Genomic DNA, 18,369 nt, shown 5'->3' with positions numbered 1-18,369 from the left:
CAGATATACCTATGCAGTGCCTCCTCTTTGCATTTCCAAACAGAAATCAAGATGAACCTGTTGTTTCAAAACAACTTCTTACCAAAGCAACCTCCCAATTAGGGAGCAAACTGCCCATCCAACCAACCAAAGTTCTCACCTCCATAGTTGTTTGATTAGGTCAGCCATTGCAGGCAATCCTGAAAACAAGAGCCTAACACGGTTCCCAACCAGGGACAGAATAAAATTCTGTTCAGTAACAGTATAACAGAGCAGAGCGTTATAACAAACACCATCATGAAGGTCACCCTGGCTTCCTGTGTAAAGCAGTTCTCCTTCTTGATTCTTTTACCAGCATCTTTCCTGACAGCTTCATTCACATCAGGAACCTGTTCAAGCACAGATTTGCTGTTCTGAGCGTTTATGCAGGAATTAACAGTGCGGGAACCTGACTTGGTCCTGATCTCTGGCCTAGTGGAATATTAAAACATATGCATACAGTAATAAGAGACATGTGTTTCCTGGTTTCAAGAATAATTTAAAAAAGAAAAACAAGCTATGTTCTGCATGGCTTCAGATACTGCTAATCTAATCGTGTGCTCAAGCAAACCTCAAATCATGCCCTACATATTTAATTTTATGATGGTATTTTTGTCTAAGACAGCAGTTGCTCTGTGCTTTTTCTACAAAAGAAAGAGCATGGCAAACAGTACCATAATATATATCTCACAGACTGACATATCTCCTCAGACAGACGTCTTCCTTCTACTAGCAACAGATGTTATCAAAATACATTTCTATCATTATCTTATTTTTTTGAGAAACCTAACATTACTTAATAATGGCAAAAAAAAACAAAAACAGAATGCTGAAAATATTGTTATCCCCAGTCTCAGTGGGGATATTGCCAATTATAACAAGCTTCAGACATTCAAAAAGGAGGCAAAAATACCCGATAAACCATTTTCTCTGCTGGAAAAAAACCCTCACAGTTAGCAGAAATCAAATACTGAAAGATCTGGGCATTCCACTACAACTAAAAGCAGCACAAATGCACAGCTAGAAGGAAGCACAACAGTAGCATTCTTTAATTTTTCTACTATTATGCTTTAGAATAAAAACTTACTTGTGCATGTTTTCCACTCCTATAATGATCATGAGATAGTAGGAAATTCCACTTTGTATAACAAAATGTAAGGCATACCTAGGAGGAAAAAAAAAAAATAATCACTCAAGGCATTTTCATTAATGACAATCAACTACATTATTTATTTACTTAACGTTAATTTGAGGAGGCTTCTCTAGTTCTAACTCCATCACTTCTTACCAAAAACTTAGAATGCATTCTATTAGGTTTGCAGCAGCCCTCTCTGCTCCCAATAGCTTCCCCCTTTAGCACAGCACAGACAGTAATAATGAGCAAAGACTACAGAGTTAACTAGAATTCTCCATCTAGTAAACAAGAATATAAAGTGTTGATAATCTTAATTATCAGGCCTTACAATACTTTCATCCAGCATTATTTCATGAGTAAATAAAATGAATGTTTTGTGGCTTAGTTCCCATATATCTGCCCCTTCACTTATCTGCAACAACAGATCTCAGATAAGGCCAACCATATTTCAGCAAGCACAATATCAGTATGAGGGAAGATTTTCTTTTCCCAGGCAGTAAGTATAGCAGATGTGCCCAGCCAGCTTCCTTGCCCCACGTGGTTAATAGCTAACTAGGGATGGGGAACAGCATTTCGTCCTTAATCAAACTTGATTCACACCTTCAGCTTGGTGCTCAGTAACATTTACGCGCACTCAAGAGATACATTGATCTAGTTTGGGATTTTCCCCTATGAAAAGCAGCCTCAAAGTAGCTCCTGTTCTGTTCTCCTGATCTGCTTTTTTTTTTTTCCCAGCTTGTCAGCAACTGCATAATTTCACTCCTCATTCATTCATTATGTGATACCTTAAAAGCTACTGAGCAAGGGACCTGCGAGAAGACTAAACACGATGATCTCATAGAAACAAATTCACTTGGATACTGATTGACCTTGAAAAATAACTTCCAATGGAAGATCCAATCAGTACTTGCTGCCATGCTCCACTAATAGCTACCCTTGTTTAAGTTATGGCTAACTAAAATTCAAATGCCCATTTATCATGTACAAATGCCCATTAAAAACATATTCACTTTTTCTCTTCCGATCAACCACATATAAGCAACACCACATAACAAAGACATGAAAACATCACGTCAGGAAGGTTGCTTTTTAAACAGATGGAGGGATACATTGCAATAAAGCCTGAAGAAGCTCAGATTGACATGGATAGTGTGTCAAGATTACAGTCTCTGAAAATATATTTCTTTCAGTACAAATCTCATTAACAGCAGCAATTTTTTAATTTTTTTTTTTTAATATGACATCAATCATATGAGATGCATCTAAATACTGTACAGAACAGTGAGTTTTAGTTATAAACAAGAGGTATTCGAGGTCTTCCGTGCTGTTGGTTTGGTTACACTTGTCATTACAACTACACTTAATGATTTCTGCTTCCAAAGCAATGCAGACACAAAATGTGCTTCTGAAGCTTACACAGCTCTCACCAAAACCACACACATCTGCTGTATCATTCTCCTTGCTTGCAGCTAGGACCTCAAGTCTTTGACAGCAGATTGCTCAAAGCAAAATACCAGGGCCAAAAGTTGAATAAATGCATGGGAGTTAGTTACATATATAAGTAAATTGCATGTGTAAATCCAAAGAGTAAAAGTTTGATGTTTCCTAAATTTAGAAATAATACTATCAAATAATGTTGGACAGCCTCCATAAGGTGTCAAAGTAGAGATAAATCTGTGGCTTAGAATCCAAGATTTATTTATACACGCTGTGCACAGACACACAATGTGCACGTGCTGTATGCATCTTCCCATCTGCACCCACACTCCAGCTTGAGGAAGGGATTAATTCCTTACAATCAGTGTAAATCTAAGCCCCCTATATACTCAAAATTGAAAAAGCAGTTTGCTTGCAGTGCACTGAACTGAACTGGCTCTTAATTCAGCTTGGGAAGATGAGAGCCATTTCAATTTTTGAAGAAGAAAAAAGAAAAAACTCTCAACTAAATGCATTCCCTTTATTAGCCATACTATCATTCTGTCCTGGTATGCTCTGCGAAGATCAAGATGTGAAAGCAGCAATCAGAGAAAATTTAAGTTTTTAAACAAAACTCCTCCTATAAAACAAAAAGAAATATACATGAATGTACCCCAAACCCTCAAACCAAGAACAACTCCTTTTCAGGGGCTTGATACTACTTGGGAACATCATCAGCTCTGCAGTGTACTCTTCCTGTAACAAGTCAGATGATATTCAATACTCAGAAGAGGACCTGGAGAGTTAGTGCATGCAGATAATGTTGAGGAGAAATGCTCTCACCACATCTGCAGTGTCCCAAGAGAAGACCTTCCAAGCACATTTAAGCTGCACCTGCTCCTTCCTCCCAAAACTACAAGAGAGTGTTAGCTACCAGCTCACAAATGGAAGCTCTTTCAAAACTTCTGCACTTCAGAAAATTTAAGGCACTCGCTGTACATTTGCAGCAGCTAAAAAACACAGGTAACGTTCTTCACACGAAAGCATTGCTTTCTGCAAACAAGGCATGAAAAATTAATGAATCCTTTAGAAGTGAAATTAAGTGCAACTTACCATCCAAAACAAAAAAGTGCAAGATAAAGGCCCAAGAGGGTTGCAACAACATGTCTTATAAATGGGCTAGTTTTGCTTGAATGAAGGTATGTTCGAAACCAAATAGCCGCAAGCAAGGCAAACAGTTGGCACACTACGAAGTTGACCTGCATAAAAAAGAAAAAGAACAATTCTCACACTTGTGTATTAAAACTGGCTGACAAACTATAAACAGTTTGCAACTGGCAGAACTTTGGGCTCTCCCACAGCTCTTCTCACAGCACGTCACCTTCAGAGCTCCACCAAGCACAAAGCAGGGCTCCCACCAGCAACCACATAGAAAGGATACTTCAAAGCTATAGAGGCAATCTGGGCACATATCAAACAAGTTTTGTACACCAAACCACTCTTCTCTCACAGGCACATTTACACTTCTCAGTAATGTGAAGATGTGGGTTTGGTTGTTTTTTAAACTTAATTACTGGAGTGGAACTTGGGACAACCTGCAACCACAACCTACAGAACTCATCTTCTCAACCATCCGTAGGTTTCCCATTTGCAAGGAATAATTCCCCTTCTACTGTACTACTCCAAACCCTTCTGCACCAGCGAGTTACACAAGCATTAAGTGCTAACAGGGAAAGCAGCTGTGGGCACAGTGCTGCTCTTCTTAACAGAGCAGGTTCCCTAAACTCAACTGTCACTTATGCTTGGCCATCCATTTGCTTACTCCCACATTTACATTATGCTTTTAGCAGTAACTGAAGAATCCTAAATGAATGAGGGGATATTCTTCCAGGGCATAACTTGACCTGTTTTTTCTCCATTATACACACTGATGCAAATGAAAAAGAAGATTTATAAGTCAGGACGAGTTTCTGGGTTCTGTGGAAAAGTTCCATACAAAACAGTTGGATTTAATGAGCCACTGAAAGAAACAAACTGATCAAATATACAGAGGGGAAGAAAAATAAAGAAGCCCAAGTAATTAACTATGTTCTGATGGAAATGGCATTATGTGCACTGTATCTGTTTGTGACCCCAAGAACTCACACCCCAGGCAGACTGGGATGGGAAGTGAGAGAAGAGGTTACCTCTGAAAGCAAGGTGGCAAGGACTGGGAGAGAAAAGGCAACGAGGTCTGGTTGCCATGGCAAGGGGAGAAATGTAAATCTCCAACCTGTACCACTGTTTCTGCAGGAGTGGACAAGCTAAACAGCAGACCCTGAGCTTTACAACTCAGGATAAACTTGTAGGTTTAGGGACACGGAATAATCCCAACTGACACAAAAATGTACAGAAATCTAAGGATGTCAGGTTACAGTCTTTGAAATTCACAAACAAATGACCTAAGCAACGCAAGCCTGTTCTGAAATCCTTGCTCACAAGTGACTCCACAGTTAGCAGGGAGTGCTTTTAAACTGCTCTTCCCAAAAATGCACAGATGGACGCGCACTGGGATGCACAAAAGACACCACCACAATATTCACACGGCACCTCGGGGCCATCTCCTAACCCTACCCATCCATCCCTAATATCTGCCTCACAAGGCACAGAAATATGGCTTAGAAAGCACTGATGGTTTTTACAGCCTTGTATTATACCAGGTGCCCCCAAAGCTTTAAATACATATATACAAAAGCAAAATATACACAAGTTAAGAGTTGAAAACCGTGCATCTCCCATTTAGTCTTTACATATACCTCCTCCTGGTAATGCTCCTCTGTTCTCCCCAGCTGCATTTCTGCTTCATTCTGCACATGGACAGTTGCCCAGTTTTTGCCTGTATCCTCCAAGCCATTAAATACTTACCATCTGCATCTACACCAAATACAAAACCTTACATTTCCCCACAGGCATGTTTATGCAGATCTGACCACAGCATGGGAAGAATATACAAGATAATGAAAGTCCAAAGTGTAAACTAAATGCCCACTAATTTCAGCTGCCTAATTTCCAATAGATAGTGCCTGGCTTTTCAGTCAGTACTTTCAACAGAACTTCAATTGGAGCTGTGCTTTGAAAATACAGCTTCAGCTGCTCTTATGAATATTCAGCATTCCTATAAATAAGGCCCAAAGCAGCTCAGAACACCAGCAAAACCTGAAGTCATCACGATGACATTTTCATTACGTTATTTCTCTAGATCACTAGAACTCTGTGGCAGATACAGATGTGAAAAACAGCAAAGCAGGAGGACTCGTATTCTGAATGAGGAAAGGAGATCACATGAAGAGAAGTTGTGACCATTGCTGGGTTGTATCACAGTCAGACAATCCTCACCTGATGCTCCTCCTGATGTTTAAACATATACTATTGCAGGCTAACCATTCACTTCATAGACACTTAGAATATCTGATTGCTTACGTTTTAAAAAGAAACAAAACACGGCATTTCTACGACAAACTCGATGCTCACCTGTTTGCAATTACCAGTTATTGCTTCAGCCCAAAGCACAGATTCCTGCCACTCCAGCTATCAAAAGTATCAACTCATTTCACATGGAAATAAGATTAACCCCCTGCTGGTCCTATAGGAAGTAAAGAGAGACTCTAGGCTTCCAAAGCCCATCCTGCTCACCTCCAATTCCAGCATCTATACCACGCTGCAGGGCAGGCAGGCGGGCTGCTGAAAGCTGCCTCCCAAGCATCCTCACTTAAAGATGCTTTGGCATGCATGATACAGCAGCGTCCACACAGATCAGATACATACATATTGTAATTTAACCTGAACTGAACCAGAAGATACATTCCAAAGGAAATGGGACATCTAGCCTGTAGACTAGACCTCAGCAGCAGAATTTCCTAAAACCATCACAGCATCAGTGATGGGTCTTCATTAGCAACAACATCCTACAGATACACTCCTATTGCACCACAGGACTTGATGCAAACAAAGCAAAATTCAACATTCAGCCTTTTCTCAATCACCATCTTCACTTGGCCTCAGCTAGCAAGAGCTCTGCCCTGAGCTGCACGACCATCTCAGACATACAGCTTGCCTTGAAATACAGCATGAAAGTGAACTCTCTTGCCAGAAGGCAAATGAAACAGTCACTCAGAGGGCAGGGCTGGATATCATCACTGTGCAAGCTTACACAGAAAACACGTGCACAGCCAAGCAGCTATTCAGCTGGCAAATATCACGTACGGTAACCTCAACATCTGGGAGTGATAGACTTGGGTACCTCCTGAAAGCTTACATCAAACCCTTACAACATTCTGAGTACGGGCAGAATACAACTTTTAAACACCTCATGAATTGGTTAGACTGGAACAGAACGCCCGCAAGGAACAAAGACAACACCATGAAGGCAGCATGATTAATTCCACAAACCCAACTCTAGTTGTCTCCCTTCAGTCATAAAAGCCACTCTTACAAGCAGCTCAGGTTTTATGGAGGAATAAAAAGTTGGATCCATTAGAAGCTAAAGTCTTAGGGGTAAAAAAAATATATATATATACCTGATCCAATGTGTGGAACAGGAAGTTTCACCCCAAGGCGTTGTAATTCAGTGTATCTATGAAAGAAAAATAGAGTTTTTGACCTCCTCATGTTACAGACCATATAAGCTGAGCTTATAGGGACTGTAACCCCTATACTCCCCATATAACTTTCCATTACTGCTGCTGTGTGCACATGGAAGAACTGAAAAAACCAACGACTTACAATGATGGCACAAATGATCAGCAATGATCATCCAGTAACTACTGACATAGATGCCTATCAAATCCCTCTTAGAAATATTAAGGTGTTTCAAAACTCGCTACACGTATCCTTGCAACTTTCAAGTTCAATCTGCTGTTTTGGTGCAAGAGCAGTGGTACAGCACAGCTTCCCTGCACCTTTTGTGCCAAACATGACAGTGCCACATGAGTACAAACCAGTTTCCATGCTTGGGCTATTTGAACTCAGCTGTTCTAGTAAACTCATTGAGCTGTAAAACGCATTAATCTACATGTCAAATTTCCCACTTGCATGCACTGTGCAAATGTCAATAGAAAGTCTGTAACAAAACTTCTTTAAAAAACATTGATTCTAGATTTTTAGATGTTTAAATACAATTTGTGAGCTGCATTTGTAAAAACACTCTGTTTCTCAAGAAAAGCATTTGAGGAATCTATTCCTTATATAAGGAAAAGAAGAACAAGGTTACAGACTGCTCAGGATTTTCAGTTTCAGAGTTTTAGCAACAACAATTTGAACTGCTACAAACGGCCCATCTTTGACATAGGCAGCATCTAAAAAGTATTAATGGTTTATTAGAAGTTCACATTAGAATGAAATACAGGAGACCATTTCTCTCAAACTCGTTTTTAATACACTGCTGTGCAATTTTTATGCACCGATTAAGATTTTAACGACAGTAACACCTAGAAGTCCCATATTGCCCATTCCATACTGCTCTTCATGCCACTTAAGTCACAGCCATTTCTCTTTCCCCAAAGCCATCGGCTGAAGACTTGAAAACATCTACACATGTTCCCCAAAAGCTCCTTTCAACACAGGAGAGCTGATGCGTCCCTACGGCACCCAAAGCACAGACAGCTCTCCTGTCCAATTTCTAACCTCCATCCAGCAGAAAAAGAACAATCACGATGCTCCTGTAATTGCCTATTGCCAAACCACTAAGAAACCAAAAGTGACAACTATTATTATATGAAAGCAACAATCAATTTCTCCATCAAAAAAATAATCCCATGGCAAGAATGAAAATCAAAGCGTCCAGTAATTTACTTCAATTCTTTGGGAAAGGTCTGAAAGAATCCCAGAGGTCATCGATATCGGATGAAGCTGAAGGATACTTGAGCGTTCCATTCAGAGAACATCACAAACTGACAGGGCGTTCCTCTTTCAATTCAAAGGCCATAAACCTTATGGTGATGCTTTCAAGTCCATTTTTGGTTCAAAGAATACCAATCACCTTCCGTGACAAAGATTCAATTCATCAGCACTCCTGCCATCTCAACCTCATCCCATGAGGAATATGAGGAAAAGTACGTGAAGCAGCAGCAATTATTTTAGGTGGTACCAGTGTGGGAGATGTTAACTTTGTGTTCTTCGTAACAAAGACTGTGCTGCTCTGTTTGTAGACTACCAATGTCAGCCATTTTCAGACCACACTTCCAAGCACAATTCCTCTAAGAGCAGCCACTTGCTCTAAGACTGTGCTCTACACACTGTTAGCCAACTTCTATAATACTGGCAAAAGCTTGCCACCATTATACTTCATCTGTTTATGAACTTTAGGAAGCAGCTTTAAGCACTTAGATTCTGAATGCTGTCTTCCCAAGCTGACTGAAGCCCAAAACAAAGATAGACATGACTAATGTTAACACTATCTCTATTTCCTGTACCAGCTTTAAATTTTAACTTGTATTTCTTAATCACGTTGGAGAACAACATATGCATTTTACACTGAAAACAACCAGTGCTCATTCAAGGGTGGAAAGAAGGCAACTGAACAATATTCTTCCTGCTCAGCTCATAAGGGTGTAGCATTATCTGATAATAGGCACTGAGCTTTGAACATCTACGTGTACACAGCAGTAGCCAAAATCTAAGAAGCAAGTTTGCTCCAAAGGTGGAAACTGTGCTAAAGCCTAGGTATTTTTGGTGGTGGTCTCATTTCCCTCTCCCCATATCATCCCTATATGAATGACAGCCTAAGATGCTGCTTCTGCTGAGCAAAACTTGGTTTGGCCAGTTAAAGATTGCAGAACTCAGTCTAAAAAGGCGCAAGTGTTTACAGCATCAAAACAACAGTCCAGGATTCTGTTGACAAACAAAGACCCATTCAGCTACTGAGCTATCCAAAATGTGGCTTTTTATCACACATGCATGCACAACATTATTAACCTTGATCTCTGCTCTGCCTCTGGAGTATAAGCAACACACAAGATAGTCAGATGTGCATCTGAATGGCAAACTTTTATTTACAAAGGCTGTTCCAAAAGTAATACTTTATTATGTTGGCCCACAACATCAGAAGTAGACATCAGTGGTATAGCAGTAGAGGTTGAACCTTCCCATCAACATTCCATTACTCATCGCTGTGACAGATGGCAGCAGAGAGGCACTCTGACACAATGGTGTCTGATATGGAAGTGTCTATAAAGCAAAGGTGTGTCATTGAATGCCTCCATACAGAAAAAAATGGCACCCATTGGCATTTGTGAATGCTTATGGAGATCAAACAGTGGATGTGAGCACACTGAGGGGTAGGTGGTGCATTTCAGCAGTGGTGACAAGCTCCATTCTGGATGGCCATGCAGATTTTATGAACACAACATGCAGGTTCTTGTTCATCACTGGCAAAAATGCAGAGCCGATGGTGGTGGCTATGATGAAAAATAATGCTTTGTAGCTGAGAACTTCTTCTGTCAAGTAATGTTAGTGCTCTCTTTAGGTTCCATGGAAATAAATACAAGGTATTAGTTTTAGAGCAACCTATATAATACTTCGAGTAATAATTATCTAGAGCATACACTGAGTTTTGTTGTAACTCACTTTTCTAGCCCTTTGAAAAAACAACCAACATATTTGGGAGTATTCTTCCCAGTTATAACCATAAACATGTACTCTCAACCTCTGCTCTACTATTATACTCTGGTATACGAGAAATGGAAACTGAAATCCCACTTCAACAGTAACCCTTGTTTATAAAGCTTGCAGAAATCCAGGAACAGCAGCAGTCCCTTTACTCAGCAAGTAAAACAAACATTCTCCACCCATCACTAAAACATTAAGGTCAGCTCCTTTGCAGAAGGAAAAAGGGAAAAAGGACAGGATCTCACTGGTTTCTCCATCATTTCTATTTGCAGGAAGTCAGAGGCCTGGAGCATCACTCCCATGAAGAAAGGTTGAGAGAGTTGGACTTGTTCAGCCTGAGAAGAGAAGGCTTCATGGAGACCCCAGTGCAGCCTTCCAGCACTTGAAGGGAACCTCTTATAAACAGGAAGGGGACTGGCATTTTACACACGCAGACAGTGACAGGACGAAGGGAGAAGTTTTAAACTAAAAGAGAGGAGAGTTAGATTAGAAGTTTGGAGGAAATTCTTTAGTCAGAGGGCAGTGAGGCCCTGGCACAGCTGCTCCTTGTTAAATGATAGACAGGAGGAAGTAAAAAAAAATCAAGAGTATCACCCCAGCAGAAGGCAGGTCAGAAAGAATAGCAATTACCTATAGAGGAAGCACTACCAGTACAGAAGATACCAACTGCAGTTACGCAACCTAACAGGCTGCAAAACACGAGCACCTTCTTCAGCTCAGGCCACTTGAATGAGACATAAATAGAAACACCCAAACCCCACGTACTGCAGTAACATTGCACTGCTACAGCCAGCCCGAAGCAGCATCTTCCGCTTTGGATATCTTATTCCAGGATAGAAGGCAGAGGTATGGCTCCTTTGCAAAGATGGCTTGGCTGTTGAAAATATCATTACAATGATCATTTAAAAGAAGGAGATAAATAGAAATAGCCCAGCTGCTCTATTTGCAACAGGGAATGCAAAATACAAAAAACAATGCCTGATGTTGACATGTACTTCTTCACCTTGGAAAGTAGCATCAAGTGAAATATTCATAGTGAAGAACTGCACCAGCACACCCCTTAAAAGTGGCACTGGAAAGATGCATGCATTAGGCAAACAGGATTCCACCTGGCTGTGTGAAGTCTTCCTATCTTCCAAAAGAAAATGAAACCCCACAGCCTGAACTCCCTTTGGAAAACAAGAAAAAAGCAGGGGAACCTTTACTCATGAGAAGTGCACAAGTCAAAATAAGCAGCTTGATAAAGACATAGAATCCTAAGTGTTGGAAAAGGCCAAAGATCATCTAGTCCAACTGTGAACTCACAGTCACCATGCTTACTAAATCTCATCCCTAACTGTTCCTAAACATGTCATAATTAAGGCTGCAGCACAGATCTTCATCAGGCCAAAAAAGATAAACAGGTGTTAAAAAGAAGCAAGTATTGAGGCTGGTGAATTACATGTGAGCATTTTCCAGAGCTCTTTGAAAGCAGCACTGTGCCCACCACAGCCCTCCGAGGAAGAAGAGCTGTATAGCTGCAGTACAGCTGATTTACAACAGCAGCTCTTCAAAAACAAACAAAGCAGCACAGTAGCAGCTATTCATTCCACAAAACAAGTTACTCTTGTCATCCTTAGCGTGCCTTAACGCTTTTTCTTTATTAACCTGTTCTCTGGGCACTTAAGCATTTCTTCTCAGCATCCTAGGACATGGTGCTTTTGCAGCACTTCCTGAACGGCACCCTGGATGCAGGAGTGACTCGTGCACCAGCAGCTTTCTTTCTTACAGCAGCTAAATGAATTGCCTAAGGATGAGGAAAAAAATCGGGCAAAGCAAAGCAGTAACTCCAGACTGCTCAGGTAAAGCATGTTCATTTCAGCTGCTCGCTGGAGAAATCCTGGGCTGTAATTGTCTTTCAGGTTTCCCATTACTTCACAAAAACCTGGAGAAATCCCTACTATGAAAGCGATCGAGGCTGTATCAAAGGGAAAATCCACCATCTCCTCCGCATGAATTAAAAAAATCTAAGTAGCTGTTTCTTTCATGTCTCCGCAACAGTGTTCATAAACCTGAAATAAACAGAGACATCCTCGTTTTTTGCACTAAGTCTTCCCTGCACTTAAGAGACAATTCATCTTTCCCAGCACTGCAATCAGCGTCTGCTGCCTTCTCTCCATTTCTGTCAGCTCCCACTCCTTCCTTCAAGGCAGTCACTGTCTCCTGCCAATTTTTTTTTCTTTTCCTCTTCTCCCAGCAATTTCATCCTTCTCTACACATCTCACACAGTGCAACTCCAACCAGCATCACCCACAGCACAGTGTGCAGATGTTGCCTCAAACACTGGATTCCAGGAAAAGCGCAACTGCAAAGAGACCAGAGCTATTTGATGGCATATTCCTGAACTTTCCTTTAAAAGAGTGGAAGAGAAGAAAGCAGAGTGCCTGCCACTCTTGCACTAGGAAATGTGAAATATCTGAAACATCCATTTAAAGGGAATGGCACACAGAATGCAGAGCACAGCACCTCTTGCTGCTTCTGATCACTCATTGCCTCCATCCATTGCCAGTGGAAATCACACCACCACCCACCCTTCATTTTTCTGACTGCTAGCAGCAGATATGGGAAGCACAGGGCAAAGGAGGGGCACAAAGCCCTCGTCCGACCACTCCCTTACTTCAACGTTTGCATTTCACACACCCATCAGTACCACTTTTACTCACTTCTATTACTCATACATTTCCTGGGTTACATCAGCGAAAGTCACTAACAGAAAAAAGCTTGGATGCTCTTTACCACTTTCCATTTTTTAATCATAGACTCAATAAGGTTGGAAAAGACCACTAAGATCATCTAGCTCAACCCCAACCCATCCCCACCGTGCCCACTGACCACATCCCTCAGTGCCACATCTCCATGGTTCATGAACGTCTCCATGGACGGTGACTCCACCACCTCCCTGGGCAGCCTGTGCCACTGACTGACCACTATTTTGGAGAAGAAATATTTCCTAAGATCCAACTAGAACCTCCCTTGAATATATATAGTCAAATAATTCTAAGACAAGACTAGGCATCTATGTTCTGGACATTTACACAAACATTTTAATTTCTCCTCTATATTTAAACAAAAAGGCTTTCATTAGATTCAAGCATTTCAGTCCTCAGGAGGCTGTGTCAGGTTGCCTGGGCAGAAAACAAGGCAGACTACAGCACTGCTAATGCCCAAAACTTCCCAGAATACCATAGAGCTATGAGATGTGTCCAGATGCTTCCTGCAGGCAACCAGGCTGCTAAGCAAAATAACTTCCATGCCTGGTCTTCTACCCAAACTCCAGCAGGAGCTCATCTCCAAAGCATCCAAAGTCAAAATCACGGGATCACAGGGATCATGAATCTCCAACCCCCCAATCTCCACATTTAATACCAGACCAGGCTGCCCAGGGCCCCATCCAATCTGGCCTTGAACACCTCCAGAGATGGGGCATCCACAACCTCTCTGGGCAGCCTGTTCCAGTACCTCACTACTCTCATAGTGAAAAACTTACCCCTGACATCCAACCTAAATCTTCCCTCCCTCAACTTAAAACCATTTTCCCTTGTCCTGCTCTTATCTACCCTTTCAAGAATTGATTCCCCTTCTGTTTGTAGGCTCCCTTTAGGTACTGAAATGCTGCAAAACATCACAGTTGCATTTTTCCAGTTACATGCATTTAAGAAATGCACAATTCATAGGAACACCCAAGGGAAAAATAATCCTGCCTACCCTTCTTGAAGGCAACCAGGAGAAATATGAGGCTCAACATACATCAATGTTCACTGCTTTTTGCAGAGCTGGCTGCATTCAAGGCATGCTGAAGTAGCTCAGGTACTTTGCACCAGGACACGTGTGCTGCAAGCAATGCAGAGGTGTAGCAGCCTTGCTCACAGTCACTAAGGTATGAAGTTTATAAGGTTCATTGAGATCTTTATGGCTATTCTTTAAAAAGGTCAATTTCAATTCTGGGACTCCTGAAGAAAATGCTATCTGGTCTACATAAATGAGCACATTACTCAAATAAAAGCTAAAATTACTGTCAGGGGAACAGAAAAAAAAAAAAACAACAAGAGATGAGTAGAAATAAGTAGTGAGGAAATTTGGTGACGTCTGCTAAAAAACACTGCAGCTCTGCTGATCTTATCTGGAAGGTGATGGCTGCAGCTAGCAGATCCAGTTCTCCAGCCCATGCCCCACAATCTCCACATCAATCTCTCAGACAAGTGCCAACAGCTGATGCTCACATACCGGCATCACCCAGCTCCCATTCCTGCTGCCCAGCGACTCCCCTGTAACTGCTGTCTGTTTCTATGGCAAATCAACTGCGGGAATATTTCAACTAATTTTTGCCGATTTTCTGATTCAAATTTTGCTCCCTCTGGTGGAAGCAGTGAAAGAGCAAAGACTCTGAGCCAAGCTTTGCTCTCCTAGGACCACCCTCAGCTCACAACTGACTTAGATCTCTCAGATATAAAGATAGGTGAGCTGGCACACCAAGAGACAAGGGATTGTCATCAGCAAGACCAAGCTAGAAATGGACTGCAGCCCAGCACGCTGCCTGCCAAGGCTTCCCCTTGCAGGAAGAAGCAAGCAGCAGGGACACCAGCATGACAGGAGCATAGATGGGAAAACTAGAAGCCTAGGTGAGAGACAAGGCTGTAACACAACACTGAGAGCTGCAACCTCGATGCATTATGCAACAAAACCTTCAGCAGCCAAGCCTTCCTGGTAATTATTGTTGCACTTCTCCAGCTGCAAGGGGAGGGAATGACATAACTTCTCCTATTCCCTCTCTTGTCAAACAAGACAGAGGGAGAATCGTGGGCAATTACATGCATTCACTCTTCATTAACTTTAGGGACCCAAGACACAGAGCTGTCAACAGGATGCTTCCCCTGCTGAGCAGGAAACCTGGCTGCTCCAAGAAGTGAGAAGATAGAGGTTTTTACCCCACGGAGTGCATTTATTTTTCCTATAACTATATACAAAAAGAGGTCTGCATGTTGGACTTTCCAAATCTACAGAGACAGACTCAGGTTGCTGATCACACCAGCCATCTTCCCCAGCATCTTAAGACCGAAAGCAACAAAGGGATTGAATGAAGGCAGAAGCAGCAGCCCATCACAAAACACATTCGGTTTTCAAAGCAAGCATTTCACTTCACTTCGTACAAGAGCAGGGAAGAGCCAAAGGACGAGTTAACACAGCGGCCAATGATCGCATAACACCTTGTGCAGGGTAGTTACAGAAGAGGAACAACAAGCTTCCTTCCCAGTAGCCAACTGGTGGTTCACTACCAAGAGGAAAGCTCATGAAGAGCAAATCATTAAAGAAGCAGAGCTCTCCTCGTGCAACCCAGAGAAGGAGGTTCAGGTTGGATATCAGGAAAAGGTTCCTCACCAGGGATGGTCAAGCACTGAACAGGCTCCCCAGAGCAGCGTGCACAGCCCCAGTGCTCTCAGACATACAGTCTGATTTTTGGATAGCCCTGTGTGGTGCCAGGAGATGGACACACTGATCCTTCCCATTTGGGATATTCTATGGCCTCACAAGCATGGCCAGTGGCTCTGGCAGAGCTGCCATCCTCCATGTTCCAGGCTGGTACCAGCTAGCACGCTGGGGGCTGCACTGGGTCATCTCCAGAGGCCCCTGCCAACCCCTACGATTCTGTAACACACTGTTTCAAACAGATCTGTGCCTCTCATTCTACCAGAAGCAGTCCATCTGCTTTCTTGCACTCAAACCACACATAAATTTTCATCCAATTATCCAACAAATCAGGTCAAAATTAGAGATATCAGCTTCACCTGTAATTGAAATTTCTACTTACATTCTGTGCCACCAGGCAAGTTTCTTTCATCTGTTTGCCCACCCAGCCAGCAGAGCAGCACAGCCACACGCTGCCTGGACTCAGCCTCCCAGTTACACACCTTCGCCTCCAGTAAGATCGTAGAGCAGGATCGTTACAGAGAGTAATTGCTTAATTGTAAACCACAATAGTTTAGATAAAAATATTAGCATCTACTTGTGGTAAAAACCAAAATAGAGAAGTAGATAAATAAAGCTTAATCTTGTTTATCCACTGGTTCTAACCACTGGCACAGCATATCATTCTGAGTGCCTGCTTCATGGCAGGACCCATCACAGCAGGACTTTGAGTTAGATGGCAGAAACAATGCACTGATCAGGAGCTCTTCATTCATTCCTTTTCCCCAAGCACAGCTCTGTTTCCATACCCAGTGCACATATAGTGTCACTGAGTGCCACACACAACCTCTGGGTGCATTTCCTTTTTCTGCCCTCACGCTCGCCACCACCTTTGCCTCCCTGACACAGAACACATTCCCTGTTCTGTGTTACACAGTTACTATTGAGACAGGCTCTCCAACTGACAGTCTACAAAGCCCTAACCCACAGCGTTGCTTTTTGTTGCTCTTTTTTGAATCAGTTAAAGGCACGTTCTTAGTGCAAAATAATTTTGTAACTCTTCATGCCCCACGTAACTCTTCATGACCCCATTAGTCAAAGCTCTCCCTACCCAGCAGGGCTGATACTGCAGCCCACTGATATAGAAAAAACACATATACACATTTGTTAATGCTTTTCATAAAAGTAATATTCTAAACCCTATGTTTAGCCACCCACCATTGTAATAACCCCCAAGAACTCACAGAGCTCAAGCAGAGTTATTTGCAAAAACACCCTTACAGGAGCATCTGTTGCAACATACTCAAAACAGGTAAGATCTCCAGGCTTTGATAAGAAGTAACCTCATTACCACCAGAATGCCATATCAAAAGCTCTTGAATTAAAACTAAAACACTAAGTTTAAGACTTCAGTTACAAGTAGCTGATAAGCTGATAAGAGGACAGCGGTAACACGCCATAAAAAGGTAATCACCTCTTACTCCACCCCCTATTTCCCAGTGAAGCCATGGCAGCAGCACACAGCACGGAGCCACAGAGCCATACCCACAGGAGGCAGTGCCAGCAGCGCTCAGCATCCACCCCATCACAGCCAGCTCCACTGAAACCTGCCCGCTTCCAGCAGCTTTTTGGAAGGTATTTCCATGCACCTGTGGTTACCTCACCTACATCTCAGACACACGGAAGAAAGAGAAACAGAGAAGAGCAGGTAGCTCAGAAGTCGATGGACGCGCTCCTTCCTCTGGGTTTCATTTCAAATCACTTTCCTACCCGCGAGGTGTGCGCCGTGAAGCCCAGGCACCAGCATCCCTTCACGGGACGGCAGACTGCTTCTCTCATCCCGTTGCATTCATTCACGCACTAACAGAAGCATTTTCTTCCTTTAAGCACTCCCGCTGCCATAAGATGCACAGAACTCACTCGGAAGTTACCGACACACCTACAGGCACACAAACATCCCGCGGACGGAGGAGGCCGACCCCGCTCCCCCGACGGCCACTCGCCAAGCTGTCCCGTCCCGTTCGGCACCGCCCGGCCGCCGACACCGCGCACACAGCTCGGGGCCGGCGCCGCCGCGCATCCCCGCTGCGGGACCCCAAGCTCGGCCGCAGGCGGCGGAGCGGCCCCGGGGGCGATGCCCGCGATTCGGCCGCGGCCTCAGCGCGCACCCGGCGGGGCGAGGACGGCGGCGGGCCGCACCTGCTCTCAGCGCGAGGCGGGCGGTCCCGCGGCGCCGGGGGAACGAGGCGGCCCCGCGCTTCGCGTGCCCCCGGCGGGACGGGCGGCGTCACGGCAGCCTCACCTGGTCGACGGGCAGGCGCACGGCGTTGCTGAGGGGCTGCAGCAGCGTGGAGCCCGTGGTGCTGGTGGCCATGGCGTCTCACCCGCGCCGGGAGAGCGGGCGGCGGAGCCGGAGGAATCGCTCCTTGCCGGGCGCCCGAGGCGGTGGCGGCGGCGGCAACAACGGCGGCGCGAAGAGCCCCAGCCCCGCACGGCGCCGTGACAACAAGGGGCCGGCGCGACCCTGCCGCCGACTGACGGCGCCAGCGGCCAATGGGAGCGCGGCGCGAGCGCGGAGTGACGGGAGGGCTCGCCCAATCCCCGCCCCTCGCCGGGCCGGCGCGGGGTGCGGGAGGGGGAAGATGGAGCTCGGAGGGGCGGCGCCGGTGCGGGGCGGCGCGGGGACGGGTCGGCCTCGTCCGGGCCGCCCGTCG

At 43.9% G+C, this 18,369-nt stretch overlaps 1 protein-coding gene across 1 annotated transcript in view; it reads right to left on the bottom strand.

Annotated features, from left to right (window-relative positions):
* Nucleotides 1–18,161, bottom strand: part of MBOAT2 (membrane bound O-acyltransferase domain containing 2) — an 85,790-nt gene extending 67,629 nt beyond the window's left edge. The window contains exons 1-3 of the mRNA XM_052674350.1: nucleotides 17,958–18,161; nucleotides 3,683–3,828; nucleotides 1,106–1,183 (exon numbers count right to left, since the gene is read on the bottom strand). Coding sequence (XP_052530310.1) covers nucleotides 1,106–1,183; nucleotides 3,683–3,828; nucleotides 17,958–18,029 — 296 coding nt within the window. The 5' untranslated portion in view covers nucleotides 18,030–18,161. The remainder of the gene's footprint in view (nucleotides 1–1,105; nucleotides 1,184–3,682; nucleotides 3,829–17,957) is intronic.
* Nucleotides 18,162–18,369: the final 208 nt, after the last annotated feature.

Source organism: Tympanuchus pallidicinctus, unplaced genomic scaffold (genome assembly GCF_026119805.1).
Source record: "Tympanuchus pallidicinctus isolate F22 unplaced genomic scaffold, pur_lepc_1.0 scaffold1, whole genome shotgun sequence".
Lineage (NCBI taxonomy): Eukaryota > Metazoa > Chordata > Aves > Galliformes > Phasianidae > Tympanuchus > Tympanuchus pallidicinctus.
Note: the sequence above shows the minus strand (reverse complement) of the source record. Positions and strands in the feature narration are given on the sequence as shown.